The following is a 22,425-nucleotide window of genomic DNA, read 5'->3' as shown; positions in this document are numbered from 1 at the left end:
GAATTTTGCATTTATTATTCACATGATTTTTTTAAGTTTTATCACTTGAATATACTCCTAGACAAAATATTGTTTAGTTTTGTAGTTTTCACCTTGCATAAATAGAATCATACTTTTTTTTTTTTTTTTTTTTTTGACAGGCAGAGAGGACAGTGAGAGAGAGAGACAGATAGAAAGGTCTTCCTTTACCGTTGGTTCACCCCCCAATGGCCGCCGTGGCCAGCATGCTGTGGCTGGCGCATCGCGCTGATCCGAAGGCAGGAGCCAGGTGCTTCTCCTGGTCTCCCATGCGGGTGCAGGGCCCAAGCACTTGGGCCATCCTCCACTGCACTCCCAGGCCACAGCAGAGAGCTGGACTGGAAGAGGGGCAACCGGGACAAAATCCGGCACCCTGACCGGGACTAGAACCTGGGGTGCCAGCACCACAGGCGGAGGATTAGCCTATTGAGCCATGGCGCCGGCCCTGTTTTGTTGTTGTTGTTTTGTGGTTTTTTTTTGTGATGAGCTGCTTTTTGCTTAGTATCATGTTCCAATTAAGTCACAATCTCTAGGAATGAGACTTAAGCTTTAGTATTTTTCAGAGCTCTCTGGGTGATTTCAATATGCCTTCAAAGTTGTATGCAGAGTTGGGGAAGTACATGTTTACAGCCTCAGCTTTCCTGGATAAATCCAAATTTTACTGGAAGGGAAGTATTTAAACTCCCACCAGCAGGGTATGCTGTTATACATCCTTGGCAACATCTGCTAATATTCAGTCTTTTAAAATTTTGCCTGTATCATGGATGTAAAATGGAATCTTAATGTATTTTTCTTTTTAAAAATGTATTTGTAAGACATGGAGTTGCGGACAGATAAAGAGATTTTTGACCTGCTAGTTTACTCCCCAGGTGTCTGCCACAGGCAGGGCTGGGCCAGGCCAAAGCTGGGAGCCCAGAACTCAGTCTAGGTCTCTGACATGGGTGGCGGGAACCCAAGTACTTACTTGAACCATCACCTGTTGTCTCTCATGGTACACATTCATGGAAGCTGAACTAAAACCAGAGCCTGGACTTTAGTTGCACTCTGAAATGGAATGCAGGTATCCCAAGTGACATCTTAACTACTGAGCTAAATATCCACCCCTTAATGTGGTTTTAATCTGCTTTTTTCTGATTAACTGTTGAGATTGAGACTCTTTTCTTACGGTTATTAGCCGCTTGCTTCCCTTTCTTAAGTATTTCCTACTGGGTTGTCTTTATATCAGTCTGTTTTTATATTCTGGATAATAATCCTTTATTGACTGTGTTACTACAGATGTCTTTTTCCAGTTTTCTTGATATTTGGCTGTTTAATTTTTATTTTTTTAATTCATTTATCTGAAAAACAGAGAAAGTGACCCACAGACAGAGACTTGCCACATGTTGGTCACTCCTCAAAATGCCTGCCGTAGCTGGGGAGTGGGCCAGCCTGAAGCAGAAGCCATGGACTCAGTCCAGGTCTCCCACATGGGTGGCAGGGGCCCAACTACTTGGGTGGTTAGAGAAAGCCTTACTAAGAAAATGTTTTAAGAAAAATGTAATGGGATTGACACTGTGGCACAGCCAGTTAAGCTGCTGCTTAGGAATCCCATATCAGGTGTTTGTTCAAGTCCTAGCTGCTCCACTTCCAATCCAACTTCCTGCTGATGTTCCTCAAAAGGCAGTGGATGATGGCCCAATACTCAGAGCCCCTACCAACCAAGTGGGAGACACAGGTGCAGTTTCTGACTCCTGGCTTCAGCCTGGCCCAGTCCTGGTTGTTAGGAAGAACATTTAGTCATTTAGCAACAAGTACAAAGGCTATGTAGCTAGAGTGACCTAAGATTTTCAGAAAGTAACTGAAAACCAGTATGGCTGCAGCATAATGAATAGGGGGGAAATAGTTGCAGTTGAGGTCAGAGAGGCAGAGACTGGGTGTGACATTCAACTTTATGAGGCACAATGCTTTTTGAAAAATAACAGCTGTGGGACGGCGCTGTGGCTCAACAGGCTAATCCTCCGCCTTGCAGCGCCGGCACACCGGGTTCTAGTCCTGGTCGGGTTGCCAGATTCTGTCCCGGTCGCTCCTCTTCCAGGCCAGCTCTCTGCTATGGCCCGGGAGTGCAGTGGAGGATGGCCCAAGTGCTTGGGCCCTGCGCCCCATGGGAGACCAGGAGAAGCACCTGGCTCCTGCCTTCGGATCAGCGCAGTGCGCTGGCCGCAGCGTGCCGGCCACGGCGGCCATTGGAGGGTAAACCAACGGCAAAGGAAAACCTTTCTCTCTGTTTCTCTCTCTCTCACTGTCCACTCTGCCTGTCAAAAAAAGAAAAAAAAGAAAAATAACAGCTGTATTGCAGTAATTCCTTATCGCTCCCAAAATGAAACACAGATCATGTAAACATTTTATACACTTAATTAACAATACAATACATATAAAGAAGAAATAATATGAAAGTAGTGTGTTTCATTATATAGATGCTGTGGTCTAGGAGAATATAGGTATATAGTATATATAGATTTATATGTGAAGAGACTTAAAGGAGTTCATAGAAATGGAGTTATAAGTTTATTGTGGTGCAAAAAGATTTTGAAATGCATAAATTTTGTAGTATGTATTTCCCATGGACTTTTTGAAGACCTCTGTAAATTTGCTGACTTTGACAGCTAGATATTAGGACTTAGACAAGTATGCTATGTTGTTGACTCAGATATCATAACATTGTAATAGTTGGCTTGGTGATGAGATTTGTGTGAAATGAATGATTCTTGGTAGACTTCTTTTTTTTTTTTTTTTTTTTTTTGGACAGGCAGAGTTAGAGAGACAGAGTGAAAGGTCTTCCTTCCATTGGTTCACCCCCCAAATGGCCGCCACGGCCAGCGCACTGTGCCAATCCGAAGCCAGGAGCCAGGTGCTTCCTCCTGGTCTGCCATGCGGGTGCCATCCTCCACTGCCTTCCTGGGCCACAGCAGAGAGCTGGCCTGGAAGAGGAGCAACCGGGACTAGAACCCGGAGTACCTGCACCACAGGCAGAGGATTAGCCTAGTGAGCTGCCGCCCCAGCCGGGGATATATTTTTTAATTTTCCTTTTTCCTGGACTATATTTTCCCAGAAGTAGTTATATTGACTAATTCTCCTCTGCCAGCAACCTTTGAACTTTTAATAAAGGGAGTATTATTTTTTCTATGAAGGACTGTTTCCAACAGAAAAGTGGATTTTCCTTTTTTTTTTAACTGAACTTTGATGTTGTTAGTGTGGATAGTAGAATTCAATTACAAAGTCATTAATGAAAAGAAATGCTTAGCTTCATAAACATTGGAAAGCTTTTTGAGTTTTACTGCTTAGGGCCAATGCCATTTTTTTAAGGAAATGGATTTTTATTGGAAATTAGACATTTATCTTATGGATGTGATCCTTGAAGGGAGGCTTTCAAGACATTATTGCTTTTGAGGGATACTTTGATCCCCAAAACATACATGAATCGTTTTTGGATGTCATCAAAATAGTGAATTTTGGTTTCCCTGTGGTGGTTTATTCCTAAGCACCAAAGCCAGAGATGAAGGACAGCCAAACCCTTCTGGCCCAGCTACCACTGACCTGCTTTCCTCTATGCACAAGCATAAGAAAATGCATTCTTTTAGTGAGTGTTGACTAGGATTAATTTAAGATTTATTTGTATTTATTTGAAAGGCAGAGTGTCAGCAAGAGGAGAGCAGTTGTGTGGGGGGGGCTGGAGTAAGGAGGGAGGGAGAGAGAAAGAGAGAAAGAACACTCTTCCAGGGACCTGGAACTCCACCTGAGTAGCAGGGACCAAATACTTGAGCCGTCTTTTGCTTTCTCAGGCATAGATGGAGCAGCCAGGACTTGAACCAGCACTCTGAATTGGGATGCTGTAGTCACAGGTAGCTTAACCCACTGTGCTACTACACCAGCTCCAGAGTTAAATTTCTACATTTGGAGAAGATGTGGGAGATAAAGGACTAGATGAAGTACAACACTTAAAAAAAATAAATATATTGTAGTAACTCATTCTCTGCCCCATTCTGTCTCACTCTTCTTAGAGATCTGATAGAAGAATTTGGGTAGCCCAGTACAGTTTTGTTTTTTAAGTATTTTTTGATAGCTTTGAAACTATTTTTAATGTTAGTCACATCCTTTGTGGGGATAAGTCATTTCGGAGTTCAGCGCCAAAGCAGGTTTTCCTTCTCAGGGAAGGGACTTGGAAATGGGTTGAAAGGGTAGTTAATGAAGTGGACCAAATCATATCCATCTTCATAGCCCCCATGTGTCAACTCCTAAGCCAATTATTATCTTTTGGGTGATAGTAAGTAAATCCCCTTCATGTTTGGAAGCAAATTTGCCTTTTAGCCATTTAACATTGTCTGTCCTCAAAAAAATAAAGCAGTATTGTTTATTCACCTTTGTTTTTCCTCAGCCTCATCCCCTGATCTTAAGAGACTTCAAGGCCTCCTTACTACATTCTTTCCTTTTCTTTCTTTCCCAGTCTGCTCAGCAGGAGAGCAGACTGTATACAAATAATCTGAGCTAACAACTTCCTTTCCTACTGATCAAATAGTTGCTAAACAGAAACCTTTCTCAAGGCTGTAAGTGGGCGTTCTGGTTGGTGGGTGTTCTGGAATGTAAATGGACCTGTATTTTAGGAAAGATTATTTTTATACTAGAAGTTCAGTGCACTGCAAGATGCACATTTGTGGCAGTTGGAAAGAATGAGAACATAAATTGGACTTAGTGGAAATTATTAGACCCATGAAAGACCTAGATATATGGCGTGGTGATAACAAGAATATCCTGAAACTAATATAACTTGTGAAGTTGCATGCATTTCACTGGGCCTCTTTCCCTTGGCTCCAGTGTTTGTATAGGAGATGAGTTCTAACAGTGTGCCAGGGCAATTCCTGTAGCAATGACAGCAGACCCCCTTGTGATACAGCTTGGTAGGGAACATAAAACTACCAAGCTGCACATCTTTGGGGGCTGTATGTTGGATTTTGTCCCTGTGTGTTGTTTTATATGATCAGAAATCAAAATCAAAATTGCATACTTTGGAATAATATACTTTTTTAGAAAAAGTACTTTGTACCCTATATCTGTTACGGGAATATGTTTCCTGATTTTTATTCCAAGTTTTTGCCCTTGCATGAGTTAAAAATTCAAAGCAGATTCTTAAGTAGGGTGTATAAATGAGAACAGGGTTTATTTAAAGTGGGAAGATGAAATAAATGCTCATGTGTCAGTGTGAGTAACTCCACAAGGAGAAAAGCTTCCCATGAGACGACCAGAGCAGTGCCAATGAGGAGAGAGTTTATGGGAGAAGGCAAGAGAAGGGGCCTAGAAGAGACAAAAAGGAGCTTTTTCTGGGAGTTTTATGGCACCTCCAGGTGTTTAGCTTCCCTGTGTTTGTCATGGCATCTCTTCCTCCTTCCTAGTCCCAGATGACATGCAAGTGCATCATGGGAAAGTAGGCGTACTAGACTGACGGGGAGGGTTGGAGTTACAATGCAGTGCTACACAGAAATTGGGATAAAATTTCTTCTAGCTTCACTTATTCCTACCAACCTTGCTACTCAGCTTCCCCATATCACAGTTAGAGGCAGAGCTCTGAGAAACAGAAACTGTGAGAAAATCTACCAGCTTATTTTTTTCCTAACTCCCTGCCCAGTTCCCCTGTATCCTCACATCATTTCAATTCTAAAAGAAGACATAAGGGAGCAACCTATTATATTAGGTGATTATACTAGAAACTGAGAAACTTGGATTCTACCACTGAACTTGCCAGAAATTAGTTGTATATGATATTTGACTTAACATTTAACACACATTTTTAACCTTAAAGTCTTCATTTGCAAAAGGCAAACTGGGACGCTGGTGCTGTGGCATAGTGGGCTAAACCTCTGCCTGCAGCGCCAGCATCCCATGTGAGCGCTAGTTTGTGTCCCCACTGCTATTCTTCCAATCCAGCTTTCTGCTTATGGCCTGGGAAAGCAGTAGAAGATGGCCCAAGTGCTTAGGCCCTTGCACCTGCGTAGGAGATCCATAAGAAGCTCCTGGCTCCTGGCTCCTGGCTTTGGATTGGGTCGGCTCCGGCCATTGTAGCCATCTGGACAGTGAACCAGCTGCTGGAACACCTTTTTGTCTGTCTCTCCTCTATCTGTAACTGCCTCTCAAATAAATAAATAGATCTTTAAAAAAAAAAAAAAAGCAAATTGAATTAAGATCCCAATCCCATCCAACTTAGAGGAGCTTTGCTTCTTCATCAGTCTCATGAAAGTTATGGCCTCCCTATAAACCCTTAGTTGGGCTAAACCAAAAGCAGAGGATTCACTGGTTATGTGAGGCTTACAGAGGATGAGTACTCTCCCTTTCCTGCAGGATCTTTAGAGGAAATTGCAGATTGGAGTAAACAGGGTAGTGGATGCTTTGATTTTGGATGTTCTGGGTTTCTGTGCCATTCTTTGTGTTTATACATTCTGTTTTCAACTTTCCTCGCTGGGATTATACATAAACAGAATAGGCAAAGAGGTAAGGGTGGGGGCACAAAATAGAAGATGGGAAACCTAGGAGGTAAAATAGAATGTGTATGCTTCATGATTATGGAGGTCAATAAGTTTTCCATTGTTGATTGTATTCCTTTCCACTGTTCAGCTAACTGCTGTTTACTTGGTCCTTGCTGCATATTTGACATGGGGACACAGAGTTGTGTGAGTTTTTCTTTTTTATTCCCTTCAGATTGTAACACTACTCAGTTACATTTGTTCTGCTGTGAGAACACATAACTGTAGGGCAGTTCAAAATACTTGTTTAATATTTTCTTGGAAGTCCACACAGAAAGAGGGAAGATTTTAGATGTCTGTGATATGAAACTTGACGGGTTACACACATCTTAATTTTTGTGATAGTTCTTGATTTCCCCTTTCTTGGTTCTGTTATTTTTCTGTCTTCATTGGTAGAATATCCTAGCAAAGTGTTTTCTATTGTAAATGATAGAGAGAGGCTGGGTTTAATTATGTTGCAGTAATAAATTTTATATGATCAAGTAAAGGTTAGTTAAACCATACAGTATTATAATGGGAGGAACTTCAGAATCATCCACTTTATTGATTTCAGATGTTTTTGCTCAAAAGTCTTTTCCAAACACAATCTTATATCAAGACCCAATATGTAAGATAGATGAAAGTAATGAATATGTTTATCAAATAGCTCAAGTCTGCATTCTTTGGTTGATAAACTGATACCTATGTGAACATCTAACCAAACATTAGAAACTTGAGAGATTGGGGCTGGCACTGTGATGTAGAGGGTAAAGCCACCACCTGCAGCGCCAGTATCTCATATGGACACTAGTTAGAGTCCTGGATGCTCCACTTCCAATCCAGCTCCCTGCTAATGCACCTAGAAAAGCAGCAGAAGATGGCCCAAGTGCTTGGGCCCCTGCACCCATGTGAGAGACCCAGAAGAAGCTTCTGGCCTCCTGGTTTTGCATCTGTTCAGCTCCAACCTTTGCAAACATTTTGGGAATAAAGCAGCAGATGCAATATATCTCTGTATGTCTGTCACTCCCTATCTCTCTGTAACTCTGCCTTTCAAATTAAAAAAAAAAAAAAAAAACTTGAGAGATTGCAGAAGTCTTGGTTATATAGGACTTTGTATATACTGCAGGGCCTCTTGACTCTTGCCTACTGAATAGTACTATGAACTCCTCTAAGTATTTGTTAAGGAGCATTGTCGCTAAATTATAATTGTAATCTCTCCCTGGGTGATTTTATCCAATTCTGAGGCTTTGTGCACCATCTACACACTGATAGCTACCAGACATTTTTCAATAGCTTCGGCTCTCTTTGAGCTCCAGAGTTGTAGAAACCACTGCCCATTTGACATTTTTCCTTTGATGTCTTATATGCACTCAGAAATAGCATGTATTAAATAAATAAACTTGTATTAAATAAACTTCTTGTTTTCTTCCCTTCAACACCTCTTTCTCTTCATCTTTTTTCATCTCAGTAAAAGCTAATTCTGTCCATTCATTTCTAGAAGTCAGACATAAATTCATGCTTCTATCTCTGCCAACCCCACATCTAATTCATGCGAATTGTGTTTCTTTACCTTCAACAGAAGTCTTCAGTCCCACCATTTTTATTTACAGTGTTAACTGGTCTAATTCAAGGTATTATTTTCTTGGCCTCTGATAGATTGCTGTACTTATACTCTTGTCTACTCACTAACTATTCTCCACTCAGACCCTAGGATAATATGGATCATGCCACAATCCTACTTAAAACATTTCAGTCGTTGTTTTGTGTTCTTAGGACAAAATTCAAACTTCTTATTGTGATCTGTAAAGGCCACATCATGTGACTGCTGTCTGTCTCTCCAGCCTCATCTTGTCAACGCTCAGACTTGATCCCTTAAGCCACAGTGACCTGCTTTCTCCTTCTCTAATATTCATGTGTGAAGCCCCCTTCCCATCCTGGATGTCTACCGTTGTTCCTTTACCTGGGATGTTCTTCCTGGTTCTTATATATAGCAAACACGTTCGCATCCTTCAGGGCTCTTACTGCCTCAGAGCACTCCCCTCAGCCCAACTTGTCATTGCCTTGTTTCTTTATTAGTTTACACGTTCATTTTCTTTCTTCCCTTCTAGTGTGTAAGCTCTGAGAGTTTACATTATCATCTGAATCATTGGTCTGTCTCCACAGTCTAGCACAGTGCCTGGATGTAAGGACAGAAGAGGATCATTTTTCCTGTTCCAGGGTGGGGTGTTGTGGGGAGAGGGGTTTGGGCATAGCTGATAGGGTTGAGAAGACTTCCTGGATAAGGGATTTTTTTTTTTTTTTTTTTTTTGAGCTGCATCTTGAAAGACAGGTAGGAGTTTGCCACATGGAGATGATAGATCAGTTTTCAGTGGAAGAAGCCATGTGCTGTGTGCAGAGACTTGGAGGTTAGTGAGAGCTTGTTGCAGTTAAACATAACTAGAATGCATAATGTGAGTATGGATTTGGGAGAGGATTTAGAAGGATAAGTGCGTATTGTGGTTTCAGGAAGGGTATGGGAAATCATCAGGTTTTTTTAAAATTTTTTTTTGTGTATTCAGAAGACTGAAATTGCTGCCTACAGCTTCTTTTACTTGGTCATCTTCAATTTACTGGGCCTTGAGTTAAGAAACTCAAATTGTGTCCTGTTGGAGAGAAGTTTTTTTTTTTTTTTTTTTTTAAAGATTTGTTTATTTCCTTGAAAGGCAGAATTACACAGAGAGAGAAGGGGAGAGAGAGAGAGAGAGAGAGAGAGAGAGAGAGAGAGAGAGAGAGATGTCTTCCATCTGCTGGTTCACTCCCCAAATGGCTGCAACAGCCAGAGCTGAGCCAATCTGAAGCCAGGATCCAGGACCTTCTTCTAGGCCATCTCCTACTGCTTTTCCAGGCCTTACCAGAGAGCTGGATCGGAAGTGGATGTGATAATTAAATCGGGCTTTGTCTCTTGATGGTGTTTAATCACTGGTTTTACCCTATAATTATGAAACCTCTAGGCACATTTACATACTGTCTAACAAATAAATAACTAAATCCAATTTCTGAGTGTCATCTTTGTAATGAGGAAGCCAGAGTAAAGATCAAGTTGTGAGGCAGGCTTGGGCCCCTGCCACCCAAGTGAAAGACCAGGATGAAGCTCCTGGCTCTTGGCTTCAACCTGGCCCGGCTCTGGCTATTGCAGCCATCTGGTGAGTGAACCAGCCTCTCTCCGTAATGCTGTCTTTCAAATAAACAAAATCTTAAAAAAAACCTCAGCATCTGCATGTATCTGCCGCCATATATGCAATGCTGCCCCTGCTTCCCTCCGTGCCCCATGTCCTGGGCTCTGCACGCTCAGGCCAACACCTCAGCTCCAGCAGCTGCTCCAACCCACACCCTGGCCTGTGGCTTTGCAGGACCTGTGGTTGTAGCACACTGCGCACTGAAGGAGACCAAGCTTTTGTGGATTTCCTTACTGATGAGATTAAGGAGGAGCAGAAAATCCAGAAGCATAAATCCCTTTCCAAGATGTGGAGAAGCTGTGAGCTGGAAGTAAATGGGACAGAAACTAAACTCATGGGGAATGTGGCCAGGGAAAAGATTACTGTCACTTTCAACATCAGCAGTAGCAATGCACCAACGTTTGGTGGTGAGGAGGAGCCCTTGTGAGGCCAGAAGGCTGAGGAAGAGGAGCCTGAAATGATAACAACTCCGAATTTCATGGTTGAAGTTACAAAGAGTGATGGCAAGATGGCCCTCAGACTGGGCTGTCACTACCCAGAGGATGAGGTTAGACAAGAGGAGGCTGAGAGTGACGTCATCTCTGTCAGGGAAGTTAGCTTTCAGGCTATTGGTGAGTCTGTGAGTGGAAGGACACAGTCTGAGTGAAAGGTCACCAATTACATGCTCAACACAGATTCTCAAGTCTAAACCTGGTAGGACCACCTAATGGATTTCCTGGCAGACCACGTTGTAGACAACACTTCTGCAGATGAATTGGTGGAGCTCAGTGCCACGCTGGAGCACCGGTAACACATTACTTTCTTTGAGGACCTCAGAAATTCTGTCCCAGCCAGTAGAGTAGGGACACTGACACCTCACTTGGATGACAGGCTGTGGCCAGTGAACAGATCCTGCTCTGACACCAGCACACCCATGCATTGAGACGGTTGCAATCTTAATATTATGGAAAATAACAAATTTGAATTAGTACTGTTGTACTCTCATTTATCTTTTTTTTTCTGTACAAATTTGTTACTTTTAGATTTTTATATAACATATAATGATGGATAATAGTTTTATGTCCTCACCCCCAAAAAAGTTAGTCATAAAAAAAAAAAAAAAGCCTAAAGAAATAAACAGTCATGTTACCAAAAAAATCAAGTTGTATCTTTTCGACTTTATGGGCTACATATTCTCATCTGAGGAGTTCTTTATCTCCATATTGGATACATTTGCTGAGATTGATGGAAATGAAACTTGTCAAATGAAGGGTATAGCGTACTGATCTTTGAGGCCCATATGTTGACTTTTTAAAAAACAGATTTTTAATTTTTAAGCTAGTTACAAATTTCAGTTCATGACAAAATTGAGTAGAAGGTACAAAGATTTCCTTATACCTTCTACCCCTGCACATGCACAGTCTCACCCATTATCAATGTCCCCTACCTGGGTGATATGTTTGTTAGAATTGAGAGGTCTTCATAGACTCACCATTATCACTCAGAGGTTGCAATTTACATTGGAATTCAATCTTTATTTTTTTTTAGATTGATTGATTTATTTTGAAAGGCAGTGTTACAGAGAGGCGGAGAGAGAGAGGAGAGAGAGAGGTCTTCCCTCTGCTGGCTCACTCCCGAGATGGCCACAACATCAGCTGCGCTGATCCGAAGCCAGGAGCCAGGAGTTTGTTCCAGGTTTCCCACATGGGTGCAGGGGCCCAAGGACTTGGGCCATCTTCTTCTGCTATCCAAGGCCATAGCAGAGATCTGGATCAGAAGAGGAGTAGCCGGGACTAGAACCAACACCCATATGGGATGCCGGCACTGCAGGCAAAGACTTTTCCCCACTACGCCACAGACTCTTGGTCTTAAACATTCCATGTGTCTGAACAGGTGACATGTGTCCCCATTATGGTGTTGTACAGAACAGTTCCACTGCCCTAAAAATCTGTGTGGAATGGCCCAGCAGGTACAACACCCATGCCCCATTGATGTACCTGGGTTCGATTCATAACTCCACTTCCTGACTCCAGCATCCTGCCAGTGCAGACCTTGGGGGAAAATGATGATGCCTTAAGGATTTGGATTCTGCCACCCATCTGGAAGATTTGGATTGTGTTCCCAACGCACTAGCTTTGGGCTCCGCCCAGACCTAACCATTGTGGACATCTGGGGAGTAAACCAGTTTATAAACTTTTAATTTTTTTAAACATTTTTTACTTTTGTAGAACTGTTTGGCTTAAAACACACATTGTACAGCTGTATAAAATATTTTCTTGCTTGGTGTACTTATTAATTTTTTTCTACTTTTTTTAAAAAAGAATGTTCTTGAGGAAGTGTCATTTTTTTTCTTTGTAAAGCTTTATTTATTTATTTATTGAAAGAGTTACACAGAGAGATGAGAGGCAGAGAGAGAGAAATCTTCTATCCGCTGGTTCACTCCCCAATGGGCCACAACGGCCAGAGCTGCACTGATTAGAAGCCAGGAGCCAGGAGCTTCTTCCAGGTCTCCCACGCAGATGCAGGGGCCCAAGCACTTGGGCCATCTTGTACTGCTTTCTTAGGCCATAGCAGAGAGCTGGATTGGAAGGAAGTATCATTCTTTTCAAAAATGTGTCCATGGTTGTTTTGTTTTGTGTATCATAGAATTTAGTTGTAAACAGATACGGCTCTATGAACATTCTTTCTGTTATTGCAAACCTTTTTGCATTGGGGTCTATATTTTCAAATTTCCAAAGGAGCTCATTGAGGTGTGCAAAAGCTACTGTTGAACCTTTCCCTGTGAAACTTCCTCAGGGCTCTTCTTTTTGCTCTGCTGCAGCTTGTTTTCTCTTTCCTCTTCAGCTACACATTCACTAGGTGATAACTTTTTAAAGGCTTATGGGACTGAAACATCATTATAAGGCACATTACTGTAGCTGAAATCAGTCCGTTGCCTTTTCAGATGGGCTTCTTTTACTGAGGAATATCCTTTTAAAGTTCTTCCAAATCTTTTCATGGCTTGGTAGCTCATTTCTTTTTAGTCCATTGTCTGTACTGAGGTTTATCCATTCACCTACCAAAGAACATTTTAGTTACTTCCAATTATGGACAATTACAAATAACCATCCTATAATACAGATCCACATGGAGGTTTTATGTGGATACAAGTTTTTAGTTCCTTTGGGTCAATATTAAGGAGCTCAACTGATGATCAATGTGATAAGAGTGTGTTTGTCAGAAACCACTAAATTGTATTGCAAAGTCTTCCATTTTGCATTCCCACCAATAGGTGAGTGTTCCATGTGTTTCACATGTTCACCAGCATTTGATGTTGTCGGTGTTCTGGAGTTTGGCCAGAAACACTAGCTAAACACTAATGGGTGTATTTAGTGGTATTGACTGGCTTTTCATGTGGTTGGCAGGGATACTGCCTGTGTGTCATTTTTCTGTAGATTACATGGTTCATCCATCGCTGCCCTCAGCCACTGCAATAAGCAACAGTTGGTATTTTCAGGAATCTGTGAACAAGAATTTCTTGAAATGTTGATACATCTAAAGGAGTAAGAAACTTGGAGGAAGTTGTGTAAGTTCTTTTGGGTTGGTGACAGACCAACTGATATCTTCCTCCAAGTATATTCACAAGTTCCCCAAGATCTGAAGATCAAAACCTCACTTTAAGTACCTTTTATTTCAATGTTAGCTTGTAAAATTAAAAATTATTTGGGTTTGGGGCCGGCACTGTGGCACAGCAGGTTAATGCCCTGGCCTGAAGTGCCAGCATCCCACATGGGCGCCAGTTTGAGACCCAGCTGCTCCACTTCCAATCCAGCTCTCAGCTGTGGTCTGGGAAAGCAGTGGAAGATGGCCCAGGTCCTTGGGCCCCTGCACCCATGTGGGAGATCTGGAGGAAGCTCCTGGCTTCTGGCTCCTGGCTTTGGATCGGAGCAGCTCCGGCCATTGCAACCATCTGGGGAGTGAACCAGCAGATGGAAGACCTCCCTCTTCTCTTCTCTTCTCTTCTCTTCTCTTCTCTTCTCTTCTCTTCTCTTCTCTTCTCTTCTCTTCTCTCTCTCTCTCTCTCTCTGTCTCTCTCTCTCTCTCTCTCTCTCCTCTCTCTGTGTAATTCTGACTTTCAAATAAATAAATTTTAAAAAAAATTATTGGGCTTCCTCAAGAACCTTGTTTCTCTTATTACTGTATCCTGCATTTGGCATAGTACCTGGCACATGGTCATTCATGAAAACATTTATTCAATTGAAAAATGAATTGAGGGGCCACTGTTGTGGTGTAGCAGGTAAAGCTGCTGCCTACAATGCCAGCATCCCATGTAGGTGCCAATTTCAGACCCAGCTGCTCCACTTCTGATCCAACTCCCTGCTAAAGGCTTAGGAAAAGAAGCAGCTGGTGGTCCAAGTGCTTGGGCCCCTGACATCCACCCACATAGGAGACTTAGACAGAGCTCTTATTTCCTGGCTTCGGCCTGGTCTAGCCCTGGCCATTGCAGCCATATGGGGACATGGAAGATCTTTCCCTTTCTGTGTAACCATTTCAAATAAGTAAATAAATAAATCGTTTTAAAAAAATTAATTGTAGTGGGACCTGGAAGTATGGGAGATGCCAGTTGTTGAGATGAGACACAAGTTTATCAGTAGAGCATGGAAAAAAATCTCTCCATGTTAATGCTGTGTAGTGCTGTGATCAAAAATGGTTGACTAATCAGATATTGAAACAGTGTAGGGCTGCGTTGTGGCACAGTGGGTTAAGCTGCCACTTTCAGTGCTGACATCTAGTGTCTGAGTGCTGACTTCTATATTCCCAATCTAGCCCCTTGCTAATGCACCTGAGAAGGCAGCAGATGACAGTATAAGTGCTTGAGGCCCTTCCACCCATGTGGGACACCAGGGTTGGTTCCTGGCTCCTGCCTTCAGCCTGGCCCAGCCCCAGCTGTTGTGGACATTTGAGGAGTGAACCAGCAAAGGAAGATCTGTCGCTCTCTCCTCTCCTTTTTTTGTCTGCCTTTCAAAAAACAGATACACACACACACACACACAGAGAGAGAGAGAGAGCCTCTAAATTAAAATACTGTGATAGTGGTATACTGGTAAGCCAGCAGAGTAGAATTGGAAACCCAGAAATAGACCGAGGTACATTTTAAAACCTGTAATGGTGGTAATCTTATATCACAAGACAAAGCTGGCCTATTATTAAGTAGCGCTAGATCAATATAATAGATGTATATATCTATCAACTAATAAATTGCAAGACTTTTATTTACATTGTAGACCTTGACATTGTTTTAACTTATAGCAATAATAATATGTTGTGTATCTTGTTCTTTTCTGTTGGGGTCTCAAGCCCAGTGCTAACCCCTGACCAGCAGGGGCAGCACAGGCACTCCCCAACAAGGCGAATGGGAAGGGTAAGGTCGACGGGTGATGAACACACCACAAGCACCTGTGAGTCCTGTTGAAGCTTTATTGAGGAAGTGTACAGGCTTATAAAGCTTACAAAAGACATGCGCAGTAGGGGAGCCAATCAGCGAAAAGGTCATGCAGGCACGGGTGGATCATGCACGGAGCATCTTAAGCAAAGTATAGGGATCACGCACTGTCCACGTATCCGGAACCAAAGTGGACCTATCCGTGCTGGTGGTCTGATCTTACATAGCTTAACCACAGCAGCCACAGACATGCCCCATGAACATCCGCCAGGCGCCATATTGTAATGGAGGTTTTAGGCAATGCCCAACACTTTTCTACTTTTTTCCATTTAACTCTTGTTTTGAAATTCTGTGGATATTGTAAGTAAATGTAATGTTTTTAATTCCTATAAAGTATTCAGTGGCATGTGTCTGTTGCACTTTATTCTTTCCATTAATTGCTTGTCAATTTTAGATGTTGTGGATTTATTATTCTTAATCTGTCATTCATCTATTAATTTTACTTGCATATTACTTTATTAAATAAGGGACAGGCATTTGGTGAAGCAGTTAAGATGCTGTGTGGGATGCCCAAATCCCATATCAGAAGGCCTGGGTTTGAGTCCTGGTTTCATTCCCAACTCTGGCTTCCTGGTAATGCACACTCAGCAGGTCGTGGTGCAAGTACTTTGGTCCCTGACACCCATGTGGAAGACCCACATTGAGTTCCTGGCTCCTGGCCTCAGCCTGACTCAGTCCTTACTGTGGGCATTTGAGGAGTGAACCAGTGGATTGGAGATCTCTCTCTCTGTCTGTCTGTCTGCCTTTCAAATAAATTAAATATATATAACATTTTTAAAATAGAATTTTAATGTTCTGAAATTTACCATCTTTTCATTTTAGGATCTTATTTAAAAAAAAAAAAATCCTCACCACTGGCAAAAATCCCAAAGTTGGGTAATTAATTCATTCTCTTTATTCTTTCTTCACCGTAAATAGAAGTATTTAAAATTGTGGTTTGGAGGCCGGCACTGTGGTGTAATAGGTTAGGCCTCTGCTTGCTGTGCCAGCATCCCATATGGGCAACTGTTCGTGTCCCAGCTGCTCTTCTTCTGATCCAGCTCTCTGCTAATGGCCTGGGAAGGCAGTGGAAGATAGCCCAAGTGCTTGGGCCCCTGCACCCATGTGAGAGACTCCTGCCTCTGGTTTCCAATCGGCCCAGTCCTATCTGTTGTCATTTGGGGAATGAACCAGCAGATGGAAGACTTTTCTCTCTCTGTCTCTCCCTCTCTGTAACTCTGCCTCTCAAATAAATAAATAAATCTTTATAAAAATTATGATTCTAGGTCTTAAGTTTGCAGTTCTAGGTTAATAGGTTTTCAACCCATCGGATTTAATGATTATTTTTATATATGCTTCTCAAGACTTGAAATGAATTCATATAAAATTAACCATTTTAAAGGGTGCATTTCAGTGGCATTTAGTACATTTTCAGTGTTTGACAATTACCACCTGAGAAATTCCAAAAATGTTTTATTATCCCATGTGCGCTTAAAAACAGCATGCATTCTGCTGCTGTTGGTTGGAGTTGGCCTTTTCCTTGGTTCACAATTCACTGGTTGTTATAAACCATTTTCAGAGTTCCTACAATTTCTGTTCTATTTTTCAATGGTGGAACAGTCTTTTGGAGCTACCTACTCCACTGTTTTTGATGACATCACTTTCAGTAATTTTTTTAAAGATGATTTTATTTATTTGAAAGGCAGAATTACAGAAGAGAGACACAGATCTTACATCTGTTGGTGTACTCACCAGATGGCTACAATGGCTGCGACTGGGCCATGTGGAAGCCAGGAGCTTCTTCTGTGTCTCCCATGTGGGTAGCAGGGGCCCAGGCATTTGGGCCAACTTATATTACTTTTTCCTAGGCCATTAGTAGGGAGCTGGATTGGGAGTGGAGCAACCAAGATGTAAAACCACCCATATGGGATGCCAGGATTACAGGTGATAGCTTAGCCTGCTATACTACAAACCAACCCCAAGTAATTTTTAAAGTAAATAGTTTATAATGCCCTTTTAGTATTATGAGATAAATTTTTAGGTATTAATGTACACAGAAGTTTGTAAAAAGTCTATGTTGCTTTCATGGTAATATAAAGGAAAAATAAAAGGAATTAATTTGTAATAGTGATATGAATTTTTTTAAGTTTTTTTTTTTTTTTTTTGAAAGGCAGAGTGACAGAGAAAGAGAAAGAGATCTCCCATCTTCTGGTTCACTCTCCCAAATGGCTGCATCATTCGGGGCTGGGCCAGGACAAAGCCAGGAACCTGAAACTCCATTTGGGTCTCCCACATGGGTGGTGGAGTCCAAGTATTTAGTCCATTTTTTGCAGCCTTCCTAGATATATTAGGAAGGGACTGGATCAGAAATAGAGCAGTAAAGGCTCACACTGGGGCTCCTATATGGGATCTGATATTGTAGGCAGTGGCTTAACCCGCTGTGCTATAACACTAGTCTAGTGAATTTCTATATATACATGTTCAACATATAGAATTGGAGGTCATGACAATGTAGTAATATGTTTATATTCATTTAAATAAGTTGAATTTGTGAGTTGTAAAATCAGAATCCATTTTGTATAAGTGCCAATAAGTGCAAGATTCATTTCTAGTTATACAAACCAGATTTTTTTTTTTTATGTGTAAAAGGAATTAGAGAAATCACATTACCTGACATTGAGAAAACATCAGTATAACTTGTAGACTAAAGAAGTGAGGGAGGCCGGCACCGTGGCTCAATAGGCTAATCCTCCGCCCGCGGCGCCGGCACACCGGGTTCTAGTCCCTGTCAGGGCACTGGAATCTGTCCCAGTTGCCCTTCTTCCAGGCCAGCTCTCTGCTATGGCCCGGGAAGGCAGTGGAAGATGGCCCAAGTGCTTGGGCCCTGCACCCGCGTGGGAGACCAGGAGAAGCAACTGGCTCCTGGGTTCGGATCAGCGCGGTGCGGCGTCCACAGCGGCCATTGGAGGGTGAACCCATGGCAAAGGAAGACCTTTCTTTCTGTCTCTCTCACTGTCCACTCTGCCTGTAAAAAAAGAAAAAAAAAAAAAGTGAAGGAAAGAAAAAAGCCCCATGCTTTTATAAATTTACTGGGTATTATTTGGGAAGTAATTCTCAATCAAGAATTAGTGAAGAGAGGCTAGTAATGTGATACATCAGATTAAGCTGCTGCTTGCAACACCAGTATCCCATATCTGAGCACCATTTAAAGTCTCAGCTGCTGTTTCCCATCTGGCTCCCTGGGAACACAGCAGAAAATGGCCCCAGTGGTCTCCATGCGGGAGACTTAGAAGGAGTTCCTTGCTCCTGGATTCGGCCTAGCCCAGCCCTGGCCATTATGGCTGTTTGGAGAGTGAACCAGCAGATGAAGATCTCTTTCTCTCTTACTCCCCCTCTCTTTCTGTAACTGTGCCTTTCAAATAACTAAAATTTAAAAAAAAAAAATTGAAAGAATAGCCAGTTACAAAAGTAAATGAGAATTTTCAGTTGCCAATTTTCACAAAACATTTCTTATTTGTACACACACATGCACACACATACATAGGCACCCCTATATGCAGTATTTTTAGAACAACTTTTTAGAATAACCAGTGAGATTATGTACCATTATTTCATTTGTTTCTATAATATTTGATACAATCTCTGTTAAATGAAGCCTTACATCCTTTTTTACTTTACTTTAAATTGGTTTTATTGTTTTTGTACTACCTGTACCATTACACTGAAGCATTCTGAAGTAGTGCACAATTTGAAATGTGAGTAGATCATTTAGTTTCCTTCTAAAAAAAAAAAAAGGATATTCATAACTTGGTTTGGAAACTTTATTAATTATACTGTTGAAGTCATATTTGGCTTCCAAATAGTTGTTTAGTTCAACAAGTGTTGGCTGGTTCGTTTCTTACCGGTTTCAAATGGAATAATCACCACATCTATATTGTAAGTTCATAAAAGTTGAATTGCTCATTGTATTTTTTTAAAGATTTTTTTTAAAGATTTCTCTTATCCACTTGAAAGGCAGAGTTACAGAGAGGCAGAGGCAGAGGCAGAAGGGAGAGAGAGGGCTTCCGTCTGCTGGCTCACTCCCCAGATGGCCACAACAGCCAGAGCTGCAACGGCCCAAAGCCAGGAGCCAGGAGCCTCCTCTGGGTCTCCCATGTGGGTGTAGGGGCCCAAGGACTTGAGCTATCCTCCACTGCTTTCCCACAGCAGAGAACTAGATTGGAAATGGGGCAGCCGGGACGCAAACTGGCGCCCATATGGGATGCCAGCACTGCAGACCAGGGCCTTAACCTGCTGCACCACAGTGCTGGCCCCAAGATTTTTAATTTACTTGAAAGGCAGAGTTAGAGGAAGAGACAGAGAGATCTTCCATCCCTTGGTTTACTCCCCAAATGGCCAAAATTGCCAGGGCGGGGCTGGGTGAAACCAGGAGTCTGAAGCTTCTCTGAGTCCTCATGTGGGGGTACAGGGGTCCAAGACTTGGGCCAGCTTCCACTGCTTCCCCAGGCTCATTAGCATGGAATTGGATCAGAAGTGGAGCAGCTGGGTCTTGAACTGGCATGCATATGGGATACTGGCATTACAGGCGGAGGCTTAGCCTGCTATGCCACACTGGCCCCTCATTGTATCTTTTAAAGGTAGTTTTGCTCATCAGAACTCTCAATTTTAGTGGAAATCAAATCCAGTCGTCCCTCTGTATCTGTGTGGGATTGGTTCTAGGGACACTGAGAATACCAAAAGCTGTGAATGCTCATATAAAATGGCATGATATTAACATATAGCCTATGTACATCCTCCCAGATTCTTTAAATCATCACTAGATTATTTGTAATGGGTAATGCAGTATGAGTGATATGTAAATAGGTGTTTTCTGTATTGATTAGGGAATAATGACAAGAAAAAACAGTGTACACATTTTAGTTTTTTGTATTTTCCTCTCAGTTTTTTTTTTAAGAGTTATTTATTTGAAAGACAAAGCAAGAGAGAGAGAGACAGAGAGAAAGAGAAAGAGAAAGAAAGAGAAAGAGCTCAATCTTTCATCTGCTGTTCACTCCTCAAATGGCCACAACGGCTGGGGCTGGGCCAGGCTAAAGCCAGGAGTCAGGAGCTTCTTCCAGATCTCCCATGTGGGTACAGAGGCCTCAGTGTTGGGGCCATCCTCTGCTGCTTTCCCAGGCACATCCAAGGAGCCAGATCAGAAGTGGAGCAGCTGGGTTTCCAACCAGCATCCACATGGGATGCCAGCACCTTAGGCGGCGGCTTTACCAGCTATGCCACAACACTACCCCTCTGGCTGTTTTCTATCCATGGATGCAGAACCCATGGATATAGAAGACCAATGGAAATTTATTTAAAAAGTTTATGTTTATAAAACTCTATATTAAAGGCTTTATTGTTAACGATTTAGTAATATGACAACACATACTCCAGAATCTGTTCCCTTGAGAAAATTAAGTCTCAGTCTTGGGTCAAAATATAAGAACTTAAGTAATTCTACTCTTTATAAAATTATAACTCATAATCTCTTCCCTTAATCAAAATCACTTTTCAGGGGTAGGCCTTTGGCCTAGCAGTTAAGACACTGCTTGCGATGCCCATATCCAGTTACCTAGGTTTGATTTGATACCCATTGCTGTCTCCTAATTCTAGCTTTCTATCAGTGCAAATCCTTTGAGGCAGCAGCTGATAGCTCAAGACGTTGGCTTCCTGCCACCCAGGTGATAGATCTGAATTGAGATCCCAGCTCCTGGCTCTGACCCTGGCCCTTACGGGCATGTGAGGAGTAAATCAGTAGCTGGGAGCTCTGTTTCTGCCGCTTGAATTTAAAATCAGTCAGTCAGTCAGTCACCTCTTAGGGAGAATTGTGTTTTGTGACAAAAGTAGTCGGACCTCTGATTGTTGTATGGTTTCAAAATACGGGGCAACTTTTTTGCTGGTAGCACTTTGTAAGCAAACGTTTTCTCTTTGGACAGGTTCTTAGAACTGTGATTCATGGGAATCACTTGTCCTCACATAGGCTTGATTGCATTGTGATTTTTGGTGAGTATGCAGAGCAAAGAACATATGAAATAGCTTTTTGTGTCTTGTGTTTTTTATTTGTAGCCTTCAAGCAAAATAAAGGCACCTGAGGGGAATTTCTTCGATGTTCCTGCTTTCTTAACTGTTTCTGGACAACTTCATCTAGAAGTGATGTCAGGGTACTGAATTCTCTTTTCTCTTTTGCTTTTACTAATTTTGGTTTGGATTAAAGTTAAATAGTATTTCCCTATAAACACTAAATGTAAAAGCTGAAATTATTTTTTTGTTACCATCTAAAGAACAAGCATCAGCTCTCCAGACATATGATGTTCATACCCCGAATCTTCTGTTCACAGTTAAAGAATTAATACTAATAGTTTTATTATTAGGGTAGAAACTTGATCCAATTATGGTATCTAAAGTGGAGCTTTGGAAAGTAATTAGATTGGTTTAGGCTGCTAGGGTCATGTCCCAGGATCCAGTCGTGATGGCTTTATTAAAAGAGGTGTATGGACATGGAGGAAGAATGTGAGAACAGTGTCTGGTTTCTGGCGTGATGATTGTCCCTTCACCATCCTCAAGCCTCACCAGATGCCTGAACCAACAGACTGTCTGATCTTGAACTGTGAACCTCCAAAGTGTAAGGCAAAATCAGTGTGCTTCCTTCCTTGGAATCTCTTTGTGGGTGTTTTAAAGTGACCCAAACAGTCTTTATCATTAGTTCACTGAAATTCACCAGAAGTATATTTGGATTGGTAGTTTAAAAATATCCACGTTTCTTACTTTGAAAAAGCAACATTAATCTGGACATTTGTTTTTAATACTTTAAGTGTAAAGTTATGATTTTTTTTTTCCTTTTACTTGTTGCTCCAATCTCAACTATTTGATCAAAATTTAAATGTAATTAATCATGTGTATGGAAATAAAGGTGGTTCATAGTTCATACCTGAAATAATTATTAACCCATGTCGTTGGAAAAGGAGAGGTGCCTGAACAGGTGGAAGAAAACATTTTTCCATAATTGATTTAAATAAAATTAATTGAGACCCATTTAAAATCCATGCACAACAAATTAGCAGCTCTTTTAAGTCAAGCCAGGTGAGTAGTCACTGTTACTACCTTGGGTCCAACTTCTTTTTCCTTCAAATGGGAGTGCACAAGAAGATCCATAAAGTCCACTCTAAATCTTACGTTCTGTGATTCTGTG

General features: G+C 41.7%; 1 protein-coding gene and 1 pseudogene across 5 annotated transcripts in view; both read left to right on the top strand.

Annotated features, from left to right (window-relative positions):
• NARS2 (asparaginyl-tRNA synthetase 2, mitochondrial) overlaps positions 1–22,425 on the top strand; it is a 149,435-nt gene that overhangs the window by 42,647 nt on the left and 84,363 nt on the right. For all 5 annotated transcript variants that reach the window (XM_062196777.1, XM_062196780.1, XM_062196776.1 and 2 more), the window contains exon 6: positions 21,303–21,397. In XM_062196777.1, the coding sequence (XP_062052761.1) occupies positions 21,303–21,397 (95 nt within the window). The remainder of the gene's footprint in view (positions 1–21,302; positions 21,398–22,425) is intronic.
• Positions 9,825–10,682, top strand: LOC133764868 (complement component 1 Q subcomponent-binding protein, mitochondrial-like; annotated as a pseudogene).

Source organism: Lepus europaeus, chromosome 7 (assembly GCF_033115175.1).
Source record: "Lepus europaeus isolate LE1 chromosome 7, mLepTim1.pri, whole genome shotgun sequence".
NCBI lineage: Eukaryota > Metazoa > Chordata > Mammalia > Lagomorpha > Leporidae > Lepus > Lepus europaeus.
This window is presented reverse-complemented; position numbering and strand designations above follow the sequence as displayed.